This window comes from Phodopus roborovskii, unplaced genomic scaffold (genome assembly GCF_943737965.1).
Source record: "Phodopus roborovskii unplaced genomic scaffold, PHOROB, whole genome shotgun sequence".
Lineage (NCBI taxonomy): Eukaryota > Metazoa > Chordata > Mammalia > Rodentia > Cricetidae > Phodopus > Phodopus roborovskii.
Genome location: NW_026126410.1, coordinates 35,662,469 through 35,679,367, shown reverse-complemented (window position 1 = coordinate 35,679,367; position 16,899 = coordinate 35,662,469). Strand labels below are relative to the sequence as shown.

Here is a 16,899-nt window from a genome sequence, read left to right as displayed (position 1 = left end):
ACAGGAGATAAGTGATATGCTCAGAGCGTATTTCTCTTCCATTATCTCTGTTTTATAGATCTATTTTCTTAAAGCTCCAGTTTAAGATAAGAAAGAAATCCTTGCTTTTTATGGCAATAGTTCTTGAGGAGAAAGCTGAGTTGTAATGGAAAACCTCTTACACCAAAGCCTTGGTCATCAGAGGGAAAGAACATGAGGGTGGGCTTGTAAACTTGGACTTTGAAAGCCCAGAGTCATGTAAATAAATTTCCTAAAGTGTAAACAGCAGTGGTTTGAAAATAAAGACTACAAAAATAGGCAGCTAGCTAGTTAGAAGAATATGTAACTAACAAGCAAAGTGTGTAAAGGATGCCTTGAATATTTTGATACTGTGCTGTGATTACTAAGGATGTAAAATTTCCAAAATCTTGAAACTATAAAGAAAAAAATTGATAAGGCTTTCCCCCAGAAAAAAAAGCCATTCTGTTTCATATTCAAAATAACTTAAGGATTTCATTAAAGAGCATTTTCCTATACCAGTTATATACTTGAAAGTAATTTAAATAATTAATAAAATCAGGATTTCTTTGAAGAATCTACAGTCTCTTATTTTAGTCCACACAAAACTATGTCTATATTCAAGCATCACCATTGTGTCAAAATATGCCTTTGTTTTGACAAACACAAAAGCTTATTAAACTACTGTTTAACATAATATTTTTCACTGCTAGTAGATTCTGCCTTCATCGTTTTCATGTTGGACTCCTGCTCCATTATTTTCAAGACTTAAACAAACTGCTCTATCCTTTATTGTGTTGTCTTTTATATGGGATTTGGGAATAGCTTCAATATAGTCATTTTGTCTGTCTGTCTCCCCAGAGAATTACAAGAAATTGCAGACACCTGAGTGTGTGCCGTGGAGATGCTCTAATAGAACTGAGGGAAAGACAGCAGGCAGGCTAGGGACGTTTGCTTTATAATCTAGTCACATGCAGGCTCTCCCTTGCTGGGCCTCAAACAGGCATGAGGAACAGTGTGTGTTAAATCATTCACTGAATGAATGAACACTCCTTCCCATAGCCATGTAATCCAAGAACCTGCAACAGAACAGTTTATTTCATTGAACTGTATAAAACTAAAATGCCTGCCTCTGTCCTGTCCTCCCTAGCCAGAATTTTCCTTGTGATCCATTCTGTATATCTTCCTGAAGATACCAGTGTATTTTCACCATCCTTTGGCTCTATCTACCTTTCCAGTATCATTAAGAGACTGGATACAAAAATCCACATTTTATTACAAGAATATGTCATTTTTCACTTTCATCTCTGTTCAGTGTTCATGATACTTGAGTTATTCTCATTTCTATCTTTCCTCTGGTCTTATATATTTATAATTGGCAGTATATTCTCTGACTCTTTTCTAATGTGTGTGCGTTTATGATATATGAGTATGCATATGTGTGCATGTTTGTGTATGTGAGTGCAGTCATGCTTATACTGTCATGAATGTGTAGAAGTCTGAGGAAAAGCATAGGTATTAGTTTTAACATTTCTATTCCCATGTTGGAAATAGAGTCTCTGTTTATCATGGTGTATACCAGTCTGTCTGACTGGCAGGCTTCCAAGGATTTTCCCATCTCTCCCTCCCATCTCACCACAGGAGTGCTGCAATTACAGATGTGTGCATCTGTGCTCAGCTTCACATGTTTTCTTGGGATCCAAAACCGAGGTCATCATACAGACCCTGCAAGTGGCTTTATTCACTGTGCTTTCTCTCAGTCCACCATTTCCAGTTCTGATATTTGATACCAAATGATATCGGTTTGCAGATGTTACCAGTTTTACTCTGATAGATTTCTCTATCTACCTACCCTTCTGCAAAGGTCAGTCATGCACAACTAAACAGTAGATCTGCATTCTGAGGAGAGCATCATTCGACACTTTCACTACTGTGAAGACAGCATAGAGAAGTCACACAAACTAAGATAGCTGCAGTCAATAGACCAACATAATGTGATGTGGCCACCATCATATATGCCATACGTATTTGACCCAAATGTTAGTATTTGGTACATTTAATTTGTTTTTAACAGATTCTATTACTAATTTATATACTTATGTACAAACAAAATATATTCAAAGAGTGCCTACTGATAGAGCAGTAGCCTTGGTGAATTTTTAAAAGCCACAAGCCTTTATATAAACCTGAAATATGCTTTAAATATGTTGTAAAAAAATTTACTCCTCATTTAAGAATTTCTGGCATCCTTTCTTCAAATAATGATTGAGAATCTTTTTTTTATAACAGAATTTTGTGTGAGGAGGTATTTTGCCTACATATGTGTCTGAGAGCTATGTGCATGTTGGGTGCCTGCCAAGGCCAGAAGAGGGCATCAGATCCCCTGAGACTTGAGTTACAGGTTGTTGTAAGCCACCATGTGGGTGATAGGAATTGAACCCAGATCCTGTGGAAGAGCAACAAGTCCTCTTAAGCACTGAGCTGTCTCTCCAGCCTCATACATAGGAACTTACAAACAACTGGTGCCAGTAGTGATTGGTTGGGTTCTTTATAGATGCATTGGGTCCCTTATATTTGGTTTGATATTTTTTTACAAATCCCATTTTCCTTTTACACTGTTAGTGTATAGTTACCTCCTTGTACTGATCACAAATATCCTCATCTTGCAACAGGGGAGGGGCAAAGAAGATAAAGTAGGATAATCAATTTTATATAAATATGTGCAAAAGCCCACCCAGTATTGAAATGACCATTAATATCCTCTCCAAGCTGTGGTTAAACTGTCCTTTAATCCAATACATACCACTTTCCTGCTAAAATAAACTGTGGATTGATCGGAGATGTCCTTCTGTCCCCAACCACAACCCAAGAGAGAATGAGCTAGTCCCTCTTCTTCCTTATAAGGGATCACATCCCCACACCTGAAGCCACACCCAAGTCCCAAGATGCCACTATAGCAGGCTTCTGCTTCAAGGTGGAAAAGAGGTAGAATTTTACACTGAAAATAAGTTCACGTTTGCAAACACCGAGTTCAAGAGTCCTTGGCTGTCTTTCTTCTTTGTTGTCACTGTGTTAGAAGATCAGGAGAAGGAGGGTGGTAGCTTTCTTCCACATTTGTCACCTTCGTGCAGCTGCTTCTCTACCCCATTCTACTAAGTGTGTTTGGATGCTTGGCATTGGGTTCATTGTTTCTAAGCTGACTTGAGAGAGTCAACAGCTAATACCAGTGCCATTTAGCTGAAAGGACCCAAAGGGAGGAAAAGTGTGTATAAAGAATGGACTAGTTGGTGGTTCTGCATTCTCTGGGGCAAATGATAGCTGCTACCTGAGACAAATGTAGTTCCTGTTTGGATTGGAAGCTGTGTTCTCTTTTTTCCAGTGTGCCAACATGGTATCTTGAGAGCTCTGTGAGTCATCAATTTCAATAAACCATGTCTAGTATAGTAAATGGTTCTTTGACACGTTGTCAGCAAGCATACATATATATATATATATATATATATATATATATATATATATATATATTTCGGTTTCAATGCACAAACACATACAAATATTCACTTTTTAAGTTTAATATGGGAATTCCCTATGGGGCAATATCAAGAAAAACATTTTATTGCAACTTCTAGGTATGTATATCTCAAACTTAGACCACCAGTTTATTGTTTTATTTTTGTAAATATTTTTGTAATTATTAGATGCTATGTATTCCGTTAGGGTTATATACTTTCAAAAGTTCTGGAAGAATTATTCAGCCATTTTAAAGTCAGCCTGAACCCTGCTATGTGTTCATGGTAAAATAAATATCAGCTTCCTTGGAATAAATCACACACATACACACACACACACACACACACAGACACACACACACTCGGTTTGTGAACAATGAAGAACTGAGTACTTCCTTCTGGTATTCTTGTGGTTTAACTCTAGGTAGAGTGGCAAAGGGAGTTATTTGAGAGCTGTCCCAATTTTCACAGTCCAGACATTCCTCAAACTAGTGGGACGTTTCTGTCTCTTTCTGGGTATAATTTTCTATAGCATTCAGGCAATGCAAATGACTAAAATCATCATTAGAACCACATCTGCACTAAAGAATCTGGATGTATTCACATTGCCCCCTCAGGGCTGAGGTAGGAGATTGAAGAAAAGTGAAGCAGGTAAAGACTCCCGTTGTAAAGTCATCCATTCCCCTCCACTAAAGGAAGGGTTTACACAGCATACACTTCCGGGAGCTACTGCACAGTACTCCACATGGTACTCTTAAACATCTTCTTCAAGATGAATGGAACCTATTCAGGCAAAATAGAGACTACAGAGCCTTCATGGCTTCTTAAGCATCAGATTTCTGAGCCTGAAAATTTTCCCTCCTTCCTGTTCCAAAGAAGCTGTTTGCTTCTGTAAGAAAAATACTGGCATCAGACCTATTTCCCTGAGGACATGTGATGGTGTGGGCTAGTTGGAGGCAGTTTTGAGATCCATAATTGATTTTATGCCTAAAGTTTTCCGTAAGACTTACTGTTCCTTGTCCCTGAATATGCAAAGGACTTAAGTCTTTTGAACTATAGTGACAGGTGGAAATAGCTAAGCCATAATTTAGCCAAGTCATTTATTTTTACTGGTAAGGAAAATTATATTTTAGAAATAAACTTTCTCTGTGTCCCTCCGCCTCTACCAGTATACACATAAACACGTATGGGTATGAATTTGTAAATGCATATTTTTATAAACTATATTGCATGCACTATTTCCTAAATAATATCTATATAAAATATATACGATCTGTGTTTGGAAAGAGATTAAATTCTTGTACATAGAGAAAGAGAAATGAACTGAACATTCTCTTTGGGTAAAGAATTCTTACCTTTTAGATTTGTTTTTAAATATGTGTATGTTTTGTGTGTGGGTTTGTGCACGTGAATTCAGATGCCCACAGAAATACCAGATCACCCTGGAGTTAGGGTTACAGACCGTTGTGAGCCACCTAAAATCAGTGCTGGGGACCGAGCTCAGGTCCTCTAAATGAGCAGTGAATGTTCTTAACTGATGAGCTCCTTCTTTAGTCCCCTGGAGGATTCTCAATACCTCAACAACTTAGAAACTGGTGTGTCCTCATCGTGTGACCTCTCTAGCTTCAAGGAACAAAATGGGGCGTTGGAATGCTCAGTAAGTACAGTTTGTTAGAAGGAAAAATGAACTTTCAGAGACTGGAACCTGGCCTAACACAACAAGCCTGGTGGCTCCCCTGTTCTGGCAAACTGTCCTCAGAGTCCAAGTGCATGCCAAGGCAAGTGACTATGAAGGAACAGACACTTTGTACATCCCAAGGAGCTCTACTCTATCATGGTTTAATAGGGATCAGGAAAAACAGATAGGCTGAATAGGTGTTTGTTCAGGGAGAAATAACTTACAACAGAGACAGATGAACACCAGCAGGTTCTTGGTCGCAAGGATGCCTCCAGATGCTCTCTGTCCCGGTCCTGCTAGCAAGAGAGCACTCAGAGGCCCCTTCTCCAGACCTAGTTCCCCCAATGGGTGTGGTCAGTGTCACGGGTGCAGACAAAGTATCTCACTACAATACTCTCTTCTGAAACACACCCCCTATACACACACTTGTAAAACACAGCACAATGAACTACCTCTTCAAAATCTATTAGGAAAGCAAATCAGATCTATTACTGATATCGATATGCTTCTCTACAGATGGAAACAGTACAACTGTGGGGTTGGGCTGTTCACTTGATCAGCACCAAGGGAGATGGGAGAATAGGGAAATGAGGAGTTTTGCTCCTGATCTGCACAGGGACCTCTCCAACTGGTCTGTTTATGTGAGCCAAGACTATGGCAGTCATGTCTGCTCCCCTCTCTATTATTTATGACAGTTTTTGTATGGCCTTAACAGGGCAGAGCCACTATAATGAAAAGCCCAGGCCTAACCAATAAGTGTTGGAGTTTGCTTACCCTGTTGTGGGGCACGAGGGGTAGAAAGTTTTTGAGAAGGGTGGGGATTGCTGCCTGTGCCTCTGATGAAGCCAGGACTGAAAGTCATGGGGACGTATAACCATTGCCCCATGTGTGTCTTTTCCTTTCAGGCCAAGGTTCTATAAAAGGCCCTCATTTCTAACACTTTGTTCTCTATCCTTTGCCAGATTCCGACTTGAGCATGCGTACATTGAGCACGCCCAGCCCAGCCTTGATATGTCCACCGACTTTGCCAGGATTTCAGAATGGAAGGGGCTCCTCCACTTCTTCATCCTCCATCACCGGGGAGACGGTGGCAATGGTTCACTCCCCACCCCCGACCCGCCTCACTCACCCACTCATCCGGCTGGCCTCCAGACCCCAGAAAGAGCAAGCCAGCATAGACCGGCTCCCAGACCACTCTATGGTGCAGATCTTCTCCTTCCTGCCCACCAACCAGCTGTGCCGCTGTGCACGGGTTTGCCGCCGCTGGTACAACCTGGCCTGGGACCCGCGCCTCTGGAGGACTATCCGCCTCACGGGCGAGACCATCAATGTGGACCGTGCCCTGAAAGTGCTGACCCGTAGGCTTTGCCAGGACACACCCAATGTGTGTCTCATGCTAGAGACTGTCATTGTCAGTGGCTGCCGTAGGCTCACAGACCGAGGGCTCTACACCATTGCACAGTGCTGCCCAGAACTGAGGCGCCTGGAAGTCTCAGGATGTTACAATATCTCCAACGAAGCTGTCTTTGATGTGGTGTCCCTCTGCCCCAACCTGGAACATCTGGATGTGTCAGGTAAATGGAAACTGAACTCAAAACCTGGGTATTCCATCACAGAATAGTAAAGACATTGCTACCTGTACAGGGTCCCTTTCTCTTATTAATATTTATTTTTAAGCTTTTGAAATTATGTGTATTTGCATATCTGCATATAGGTATGTGCATATCAGTCCAGGTGCCCACAGAGTCCATAAGATGGCATCTGCTGGAGTTGGAGTTGAAGGCAGTCAAGGACTTCCCATGATGGGTGCTGGAAACTAAACTCAGGTCCTCTGGAAGAGAAGTGTGAGTCATCTCTCAGTTCTCCAGCATCTCCTTGCTAGTTACCAGAGAGGAACAGTGTGTAGTAGGGAGGCTAACTGATCAGAAAATGCCTCACTATGGAATCGTAATTCAGAAGGCCAGAGTAGCCACTGTATTCACCATTCACCTCTTGAAGGAACTGTAGGAAACTTGGTCCTGATAGGTTGGATCAATCTACCTTAAATGTGACCTCATACTCCAGAACAATTATGCATAATGTAAACTTAAAAAAAAATCTAACAAGACAAATAGAAAGAAATGACTAATAAAACAGGCCATTCAGAAACTAGTCTTTTGGGTTTGTTATGAGTTAGTAGAGCCTTGATAAAGTTAGTAGAGCCATGGTAAAGCCACAGCAATCCCTGTGCATGCCACATCCTGACCTGACAGTCCTCCATGGGGATTCAAACGCTGGCCTGAGAGCTGTGCTCACAATGGCTTTTCTATCTCTAAACAATGGGGCAAGTCTGCCATGGTCAAGTGATGACCCCCTTTCCCCATTCTTTTGGGCTAATTTTACAGCTCTTTTTAAAAAAACATTTCTCAGTTACATAGTACAAGGGCAGGGTCCACTGAATCTCTTGAAAATTAGAGGAAAACCCAGTATAATTGCTTTGCTTAAAGTTTCTCTTAGACAGGAAGAATTAAGGCCCAGAGTCAAACTTTGGCGCCAGACAGGGACCCAGCCTGAATAACACCTCCCCCCTCACTCCCCGATTTTTTACTTTTATCTCATCTGCTTTACAGTCAAAAGATGAACGTTTTAGAGGCTGAGATGTGTAAGATTTTTTTTAAAAAATGAGAGTCATGAACTGTGGCCTCAGGAATGGTTGGGGAAAGGTCAAAAGGTGAAACCCACTGTGTCAGGCAAATAAATAGAATGTGGGATTTACAAGAATCTGAGGTAAATGAAGCCCTTCCCCCCCCCAAAAAAAAAAATGGAGGTAAACAGCTTCCAGCTTGTTCTGTCTTTCAGAAGCTGACATCTGAAAATATTTCCGCTGACAGCCCATTATTTTTGCAGATTCTTTCCCTGGCTGGAAAGCTGCTTACTACTCCAGCTTGAGCTGGCTTCAGGACAAAGCCATCGTTTCTGTGCCTTAGATTAGTCATGAGCCTCCATTGGCATGCAGAAGAGGGAAACAAGGAGGCCTTCTTAAGTTCTTCCTCCAAGGAACTTTGGAAAACCATGGAGCACTGAGATTTGGAGCAATTCACTTAGCACTTAGAGCTATAACTTGATGTGTTTTCTCTTGAGCTAAGAAATAAAAATGACAAACTCTTTACTATTCTTGCCACCTGAACATTTTACAAACACTTTTTGTATTTTCTCTGATTAGAAAATAAGTTGCTTAGAATTCCCAAGTTTGTCAGAGCGTGTTCCCAGGTGCCCTTCATATAGAATGCAAGTTAATTGTGTTGTCTTGTTTGAGGTCCTTTTGAAATTCTAAAATGTCTGAAGCCACTTTGGCTGACTGGGAATGGGATTGTTAAACTTTCTGGCCCGAGTAAGCTGCTTGCTGTACAACTTGACTAACTGTTACTAAGTCTTGCTAGCTGTCCTCTACTTCAATGTCATTTTCATGCATATAAATATTTATATAGCTTCCTGGAAGATTGCCAATAACACTACAGATCTGTAATAACAAGAGGAGTCTATGCCTCACCAACTTAGGATGGAATTTCACCATTCAAGTAGAGATGGACTTGAAAGGTTTAGCAGATTGGACTAAAGGATGAGTTTGCCATCAGCACTTACTAAAAGTCTCTTCCATTTCTTGGGGGATTTGGAAATGGTTGGCCAAAACAGGGAGGCCAGAAGGCCACCAAAGTTGCTTTCATTAATCAATACCCAACTCCCTTGGTTTTAAGCTGGCTTCAGATAGTGGCTAACTTTCCAATGACAGTAAACTTGAGTATGGAAGGCTCGCTTTCTGGTCTAGAATTCCTGTAGAACAGAATTTCTCAATCTATGGGTTGCCACCCCCACAGGGGTTGAGTATCAGATACTTACATTACAATTTATAACAATAGCAAAATTAAAATTATGAAGTAGTTACAAAATAATGTTATGGTTGTAGGGGGTGGAGGTCACCACAACATAAGGAACTGTTTGAAGGGATCACAGCATTAGGAAGATTGACAGTTACTACTCTAGATGGCATTGGATTACCTGTCCCATATTTATCAAGGTAGAAAAGGCTAATGTTCAATATTAATTTCCAAATCACTGGTGATTACCACAGCTAGATGTAGTATCCTGGCATTATATAAATTACCTTTATTAGTATTTTAACATAATTAGGATCTATTAAAACCAACTAACTTTGAAAATTAAAGTGTAATTGCTGCAAATGAAGTCACTGCAAAGGGGCTCTCTCCAACAGGACATCTGAGAACCACCCATTTTTTTTTCTCCCTAATCTTTTCTTTCTAATCAGCAGCATCTTCTCCAGGCCGTCCTAATTTCCCAGCAGTCCCTGAAGTCCAACCCCTGCCTGCCTGCCTACAGGAACACTTCATCAGCTACTTTTTTAAAAACATGTTCGTCCATATTCCACATATTCAACTTCTGGAGGAAATTTTTTCAAGTTTTAAGCCTTTATTTTTGTACATAAATTCTCCAATTTTCTCCACCTAAGACTTACACCAAAGATTCATGTTTCTCCATAGCTTGTGTAAGGCCCCAAATGAGTTGTTCTTCCAAGATTCAAATCCCCATTCTTCTGTAACTCTGCAGATCTCCAGACACAACATACCTGTGCATACAATGATGGTATCTTCTTTTATGGGTTCCACATAGGTAGTCCCTTTTCTGCTCCAATCCCAAACCTTCCCAGCAATCTCTTAAGAGATTTGCCATTTTTCAGGTGGGATCTCACATGAACACAGCCTTCCACACCTTATGTCTAGTGAGCCCAGGCTTTCCTGTCCTCTGCATTTTGAACAGAGGCAACTAAAACAGCATTGAATTTACTTTCTGGCACTTGCATGTTTTCAGGTCCCTGTCTTTCAAGGCATTAGCTTTCTATGGGCAGAAACAAGGGATTTTTATTTTGTATTTTGGGATCTTGTAATTTATTGGAAATTGAAGTGCCAAACCTTGAAATGGTCATCTTGAAAGAGTTCAAGTTTCCATTGGTTAGTATACCAAATAGCACTATTGAAGCTGTGAAAATCTCCTCATAACTAAAATAGGGGTAACTGAGGCTTCACTGGGTTCATTATGTTAAGTTATTGTATGCAGTGGATAACAGCAACAATTGCTGTTTTATTTCCATATTTTTAGTTAACACTCTTAGAAGCTAGTCTTTGATCTTCACTGGTTGGACTACCTTGCATTCTGGAGAAAGTGGTGATCCTCCCCACCACAGATGAGAGTGAATCATGATCCATAGAAAATTTGTGAGAGCTGGAGTTAATGCTTGTTTAACCGTTGTTGTTCATCTTGTTGGAATAATGTTCACCCCACACCCCCTTTTTAAAAACTTATCTATGCTTTTAAATTCCATTTTACATTCCAATCACAGTTCTCTCCACCAGCTCCCTCACAGCCTACCCCCCCATCTTCCTCCCCAATCCCACCTCTCCCCTGCCTCCTCTCCCCCAGTTCACACTCAGTCCACTCTTCCTCACAGGTAAGGGCTCCTATGAGAAGTCAACAAAGTCTGGCACAATAGATAGGAACAGGGCCAAGCCCCCCTCCCATGAATTAAGGCTGAGCATGACATCCCACCATAGGGAATGAATCTCTGGGAATCCAGTCGAAGAGAGAGAGGAGGGAATATATGAGCAAGAAAAGTCAAGATCATGATGGAGAAATCTACAGACACAGCTGAACCAAGCTTGTGGAAACTCATAAAATCTAGAGCAACAGCTGTGGAGACTACAGGGGAACAAACTAAGTCCTCTATATGTGGGAGACAGTTGGGAAACTTGGATGTCTGAGAGGCCCCTGGCAGTAATACCATGATACAAACCTAGAACATGACCTAATGTGTTGGAGCACCTCTCACTCTTAGACTTTAAGGCAACCAACCATTCCTTATTTTCTGTTAAATCTTTCCAGAAACCAAAAGATCCACCTTATGACCATCCCTCACTCCTCGAAATACTGAGTGGTTTCTTGTCTCTCAAGTTTGGCTTTCTGTTTCAATATTGGTACTTCATTCTATGAATCCAAGTTTGATTATCTCCTTAAATACAGCCACTTCAAAACATGCATTAACGCGTGTCTGCAGGTTTGTCCCTTGATGGCACATCTACTGCAAATCCCTGTGTAGCCCACAGTTCTGCCACATCATAGGCATTTATTACTTCCCTATTGTCAATGAGACCTTGAACAAATCTGAAATTTGCTCTAGTCTGTGTGAAGAAGGCACATTGAGGCACAAGCCACATCTTTTAAAATTGTTTAAATGAATGATTTCTAAGGGTCCCTTCATATCTGTAAAATATGAACGCATGAAGTATTCATTAGTATTACTGAACCATGAAAAAAATTATTTTTTTCAATACAAACTTAACAACTCCATAAGAACTAGAGGTAGCCATAATGTTAAAAATTATTGATAGAAATTCATACATGCATATCAAAATAATTTACTGCAACTATACTAAACTATTTTCTTAAATTTGAAACTCCTCTTTTTAATATATATGTATATATGTATGTGTGTGTATATACATATCTCCCTAAATATTGTGTCTTTCCTGCGCACAACAGATTTTGCTAGATATTAAAAATGTAGAAAGGAAACTAGAACCAAAATAGGAGAATAAAATATTTTATATAACAGAAGAAAACAAGAATACCTACATAGAGAGGAAGAAATAATTGAGATATGTAGGATTATAGTCATCTCAAGGGAACAAACAAAAAAAAAAAAGGAATGGGAATATCTTAAAGTTAACCACCTCCCAGAAACCCACGTTGCCCCCACAGAGGGGAGTCAGTGTTTTCCATGATTGGTGCTTCACATCTTAAAATTCTTGCCTTGGGGTACATGACATTTGAAACCCATTATTCTGAGGACCAGTGCTTTATCAGAGTTTCCTGGGCAGCCTGCCAGGAGGTAGAAGAGTCCCCAATAGTATTGTTATTGTGCTGCTCACAAGCCTTAGATATTGCCTTGAGTAGCCCCAGGCTGGGGGCATCTGAAGTGACATGCCTGGTTATACACTTGCAACAGGGATCTGATAAGAGTATGGAGAAAATGAGTATATAGTAGAATGGGATGGGTTCTAAATACATATTTCTATAGTTTATATTAATAGGTTTTGACTATGTAATAGAAGTTGGCTACATATGCTTTTGTAAAATAATATTTAATATGTATTTCATTAGTATATGCAATATCACTATAATTAAGCTGTACAATACAATTTTAAACATAGTTTTAGGGAATTAAGAATGATATATAGGCATTATCCAAAAATATCTTCTTGGGCATTACTATCCTATTCTTTAAAAGTATTAAGAATCAGATTAAAAAATATTCACCACAGTACTTTGTGAACTTCATTATTCAACACAAATAAAAGGCATTTGTACTAACTATAAATAAACAACTATTTTTTAATGCAGATATTCTTGAGTTAAGGCCAAAGTCTGAAGACATGTAAATGTTGGAAGTTCAATTCTCACATCAGATCTATTATGGAGATGTTCCTCTTTAAATCATTTCTTCCCTTCCTCATTCATTCATTCATTTATTCAATCACCTGACACTTATTCAGTGCCAGCTATGAACTGAATATAAAAGGGATGGTGATTAACTTGCCTGAGTCCTTTCCCTCAGGAGCTTGCATTCCAGAGTAAGCAGACAGCAAATAAATAACAGATCAACATTCAATGATAAATGTGCTTAAAATAAAGGGGATAGTCAGGGATACTAGTTTATGCATGGCAGTCCAAGAAAACAAGAAAGTTGAAGGTGGCTCCTAGAGCTCTTTGAAGAAGGTCCTTCCTTAATACAGGCACAGAAGCTATAAGACGGGTAGAAGTGATGTCAGGAAACGGCAGGGTCACATTAGGGTCAGTGGTATAAGCAGAGGGAAGCTTGATCTATTAGACCAGGCATGAAATAGGTCATCTAAAGATGGTTTGAGTGCCATTTCTAGGACTCTACTAACAGCTGTGTAGAAATAGTAAAGGGGATAAAGGCAAGGCAAGGAAGGAGCCAAGTAGACAGGTTAGGATTTTTGGATGACAATGCTGTCTTCTGTTTTCTACCAATACCTATTGAATCAAATACCAGACATTAATTTGGTAGAGTAGTAATTACACAAATATCCCATAATTCTCCAAGTATTTTCTGATCTGTGGCTTCACTGCATTTCATTCTTTTCCTGAAGTATAGAATTGCCAGACGCTCATCTATTCTATTGAGATGCACATGTGACCTCATGACTTATTCCGTGGAAAGTGGTCCTAACCTAACTGTAAACTCTCAACCCAGGGAACCCAGAAGGGTCTGTCCAAACAAGTTCCAGTGTTCTCTCTCACTACTCCCCTTCTCTCATTTCATTTCTTTGAATCAAGAAGCGACTAGATCACTGCCAGACCTTTAGGAACTTCCTGAAACTCATAGGGTCATAGCAAGATATTTTGACACACAGTCTCACTCTATTACAGCTTTCCTGTGAGTAAGGCCTGTGCCCATTTTATGACGAAGAAATTACAGTGTGATTTGCCCTAAGACGTGTTGGTATTTCCTATTCTAATCTTGGTATTTCCATTTATAAAATCTGCAAATCCACTTAATCCCCAAATTCAGCAAAATTACCAAATAACCTAGCAAAGAGGAAATCATTCCTAAAACCTTTCTCTGTAGAGGTCAAGACCATCAGCGTTAACCCCTGGATTGGGCTAGAAAGGAGATTAAGAATCAGCTATGGCTCCCTGGAACCAAGTTCCCACTCTAGCAAGTTGATCTGAGTGTGTGTTCTGTGTCTTTATGCAGGGTGCTCCAAAGTTACTTGCATCAGCTTGACCCGGGAGGCCTCCATTAAACTGTCCCCCTTACATGGCAAACAGATTTCCATCAGATACCTTGATATGACGGACTGCTTCGTGCTGGAGGACGAAGGTTTGCACACCATCGCAGCTCACTGCACGCAGCTCACACACCTCTATCTGCGCCGTTGTGTCCGCCTCACGGATGAGGGCCTCCGCTACCTGGTGATCTACTGCACATCCATCAAGGAGCTCAGTGTCAGTGACTGCCGCTTTGTCAGTGACTTTGGCCTGCGGGAGATTGCTAAACTGGAGTCCCGCTTGCGGTACCTCAGCATTGCCCACTGCGGCCGCATCACGGATGTGGGCATTCGTTATGTGGCTAAGTACTGCAGCAAATTACGCTACCTCAATGCGAGGGGCTGCGAGGGCATCACGGACCATGGAGTGGAGTACCTTGCCAAGAACTGCACAAAACTTAAGTCTCTGGACATTGGCAAATGTCCTCTGGTCTCAGACACGGGCCTGGAATCCCTGGCTTTGAACTGTTTCAATCTCAAGAGGTTAAGCCTCAAGTCCTGCGAGAGCATCACCGGCCAGGGCCTACAGATCGTGGCTGCCAACTGCTTTGACCTGCAGATGCTGAATGTCCAGGACTGCGAAGTTTCAGTGGAGGCCCTGCGGTTTGTGAAGCGCCATTGCAAGCGCTGTGTCATTGAGCATACAAACCCTGCTTTCTTCTGAAGGGGCGGCTCCCGTGAGCCGTGAAAACGCGGCCTACAGGAACCAAACAATGTTTTGTAAAAGCAGCCCATGTAAGCACCCACACCCACTCATAGCTCATAGCCCCTGTTTCTTCCGGGAATGTTCTTTGGAGTCTGGCTTTTAGTTTTATTTCTCATGAGCAAATGAGGTTACGGAAATGAAGAAGGAAAACCAAATTTCTACCGTGGTAAACTGGTTCTGGTCGGTTCATTTGTAGACATAGGCTCACAAAGGGTGCACCTCAGCAGGCTGGTCACTCTGTCTTTGGAAATGCACCTTACCCTATCCTCCTTTCCCCTGCTCGGCCGCAAGGCGTATCCCAAAGTTCCACACCTTCATCTTCCAACCCTGCAACAACTGCAGCATTGTCAGAATGAGACCCTCTAAAGCTGATGTTAAACTACTTGGTAGATATAAGCCCCACTCCTAAATCCCACAGCAAGCAAATTGGGGTTAAAGTCATGTTAACACTTTACGTGTGCAGAGATCTTCCCCATGCTAAGCAATTATGGCAAATCACACGGAGTAAAAAGAGACATATTTTCTATCCCAGCTCTGCCACTAACTAGCTGTGTGATCTTGGTCAAAACACCTCACCTTTCTGGGCTCCAGCTTCCCACCACCAGAGGCTAGAGGTGGGGGGATGAGCCTCATCCCCGTTTTAGAACTGAGAGAATAGTGACGCCGATAAGCAGAGCTTTGTATAAAACACACAGGCAGCACTTCTGAGAGAAATAGTGTGATTGAGCTGTACTTTGGGGAGGTGCTGGGTGGTCACCATAAGTGCACATAGGGTCCTGGACGGATGTCCTTTTGCTCGCCTCTAAGCACCAACACAACTCTGGTAGGCTAGGCTTGTGCACATGTACACTCCCAGCACCACCACCACATCCAGCTCAGGCAGGAGAGTGCACCATGACATGAAGCCTTTATCTCCCTGTCAGCTTGCATCTGCTGAGCACTTTCAACTCCAAGTAGAGACCCTTATAATTTTTAATTAACAAGTGAGGTCCAAGGGAACCCACATTCTTAAAGGTTTTTCTAACCCTTCTCGGTGGTGCACATATGCTATGCTTCAGGCACATATGTCCTGCAGCCAGTGGGGACAGATGCCTTAGTCCTTTGTCATTCACATTTTGTTTTGACTTCCCTCATCTATTTATTTCTCCATCACATGAAGTCTACTGGGCTTAAGTTTATAAGTGTCTAATTGTACAGAGGCCACCTTGCCTGCTGGCTGCCTGCTTTCCACTAAAGAATGTAAGACAGACTTCCAGGTGTTTCAATATGGTTCACTCAGAAGTACCAGTCTCATAGAAGAGGGAACACACTGATAAGACAGATGCTGTGCCACCCACCAAAGTATTGGGACAAAACATTAAAATCATTTCAAAATTTGAATTTTAAGTTGATGGACTTCTAAATGGCCCCTTCTGAATACAAAGCAATTTACTGGTTTCATTTTTAAAGAATTGGATAGATAGCCAGAAGAAATTCTGCCACTCGTTTTCATGAATTCCAGTTGTCTTTTGTTAGTAAACCCAGGACTTTCCCCAATTTATTTTCTGGCCACATTACTTCCCCACCACTGTTGAAACAGTTTGGCCCTCTTTTTCTCAGAGTGTTTATCCTCCAATCCCAGAGTCTCTGCTTCTCCAAGCCAAGCATGCTACATTTGTTACAGACCAAGCTTATTATACACGGCTGGACAACTGCAATCCCACTGTAGGCTCGGGTGTGTACTATTGTCTTGTGTTGAGAAGGAGATGTTAAGTGATAAGCTGGCAACTCTTCAGGAGGTTACAGTCATTCATCCTGTGAGTCCCAGCTTCTGCTCAGCTCAACCTTCCTCAGTATGGACAGGTGAACAAGATTATGTCATAAGGGAAAGTAAAAGTTTTGACTAGGGACAGGATCTAGTGACAGCCACTGCATTTAGAATCATAAAAGAAATTGAACGTAGCAACCCTCTGCTCTCTGACTTGTGGCTATACCTAAACTTTGTGGATTGGAGAGTCACAATGGGGTATCTATAACTCTCAGTACTGGAACATTCCAAAGGAATTAGTTTACTACTCCCCAGAATCAGCAGGGGAATCGAAAGTGGTTCCCTAAGCCAATTTTAGTAAC

At 41.2% G+C, this 16,899-nt stretch overlaps 1 protein-coding gene across 1 annotated transcript in view; it reads left to right on the top strand.

Moving 5' to 3' along the window:
- The window catches only part of Fbxl7 (F-box and leucine rich repeat protein 7), a 358,755-nt gene extending 343,279 nt beyond the window's left edge, over positions 1-15,476 (top strand). The window contains exons 3-4 of the mRNA XM_051182591.1: positions 6,147-6,758; positions 14,012-15,476. Coding sequence (XP_051038548.1) covers positions 6,147-6,758; positions 14,012-14,748 — 1,349 coding nt within the window. The 3' untranslated portion in view covers positions 14,749-15,476. The remainder of the gene's footprint in view (positions 1-6,146; positions 6,759-14,011) is intronic.
- The last annotated feature ends 1,423 nt before the right edge of the window (positions 15,477-16,899 follow it).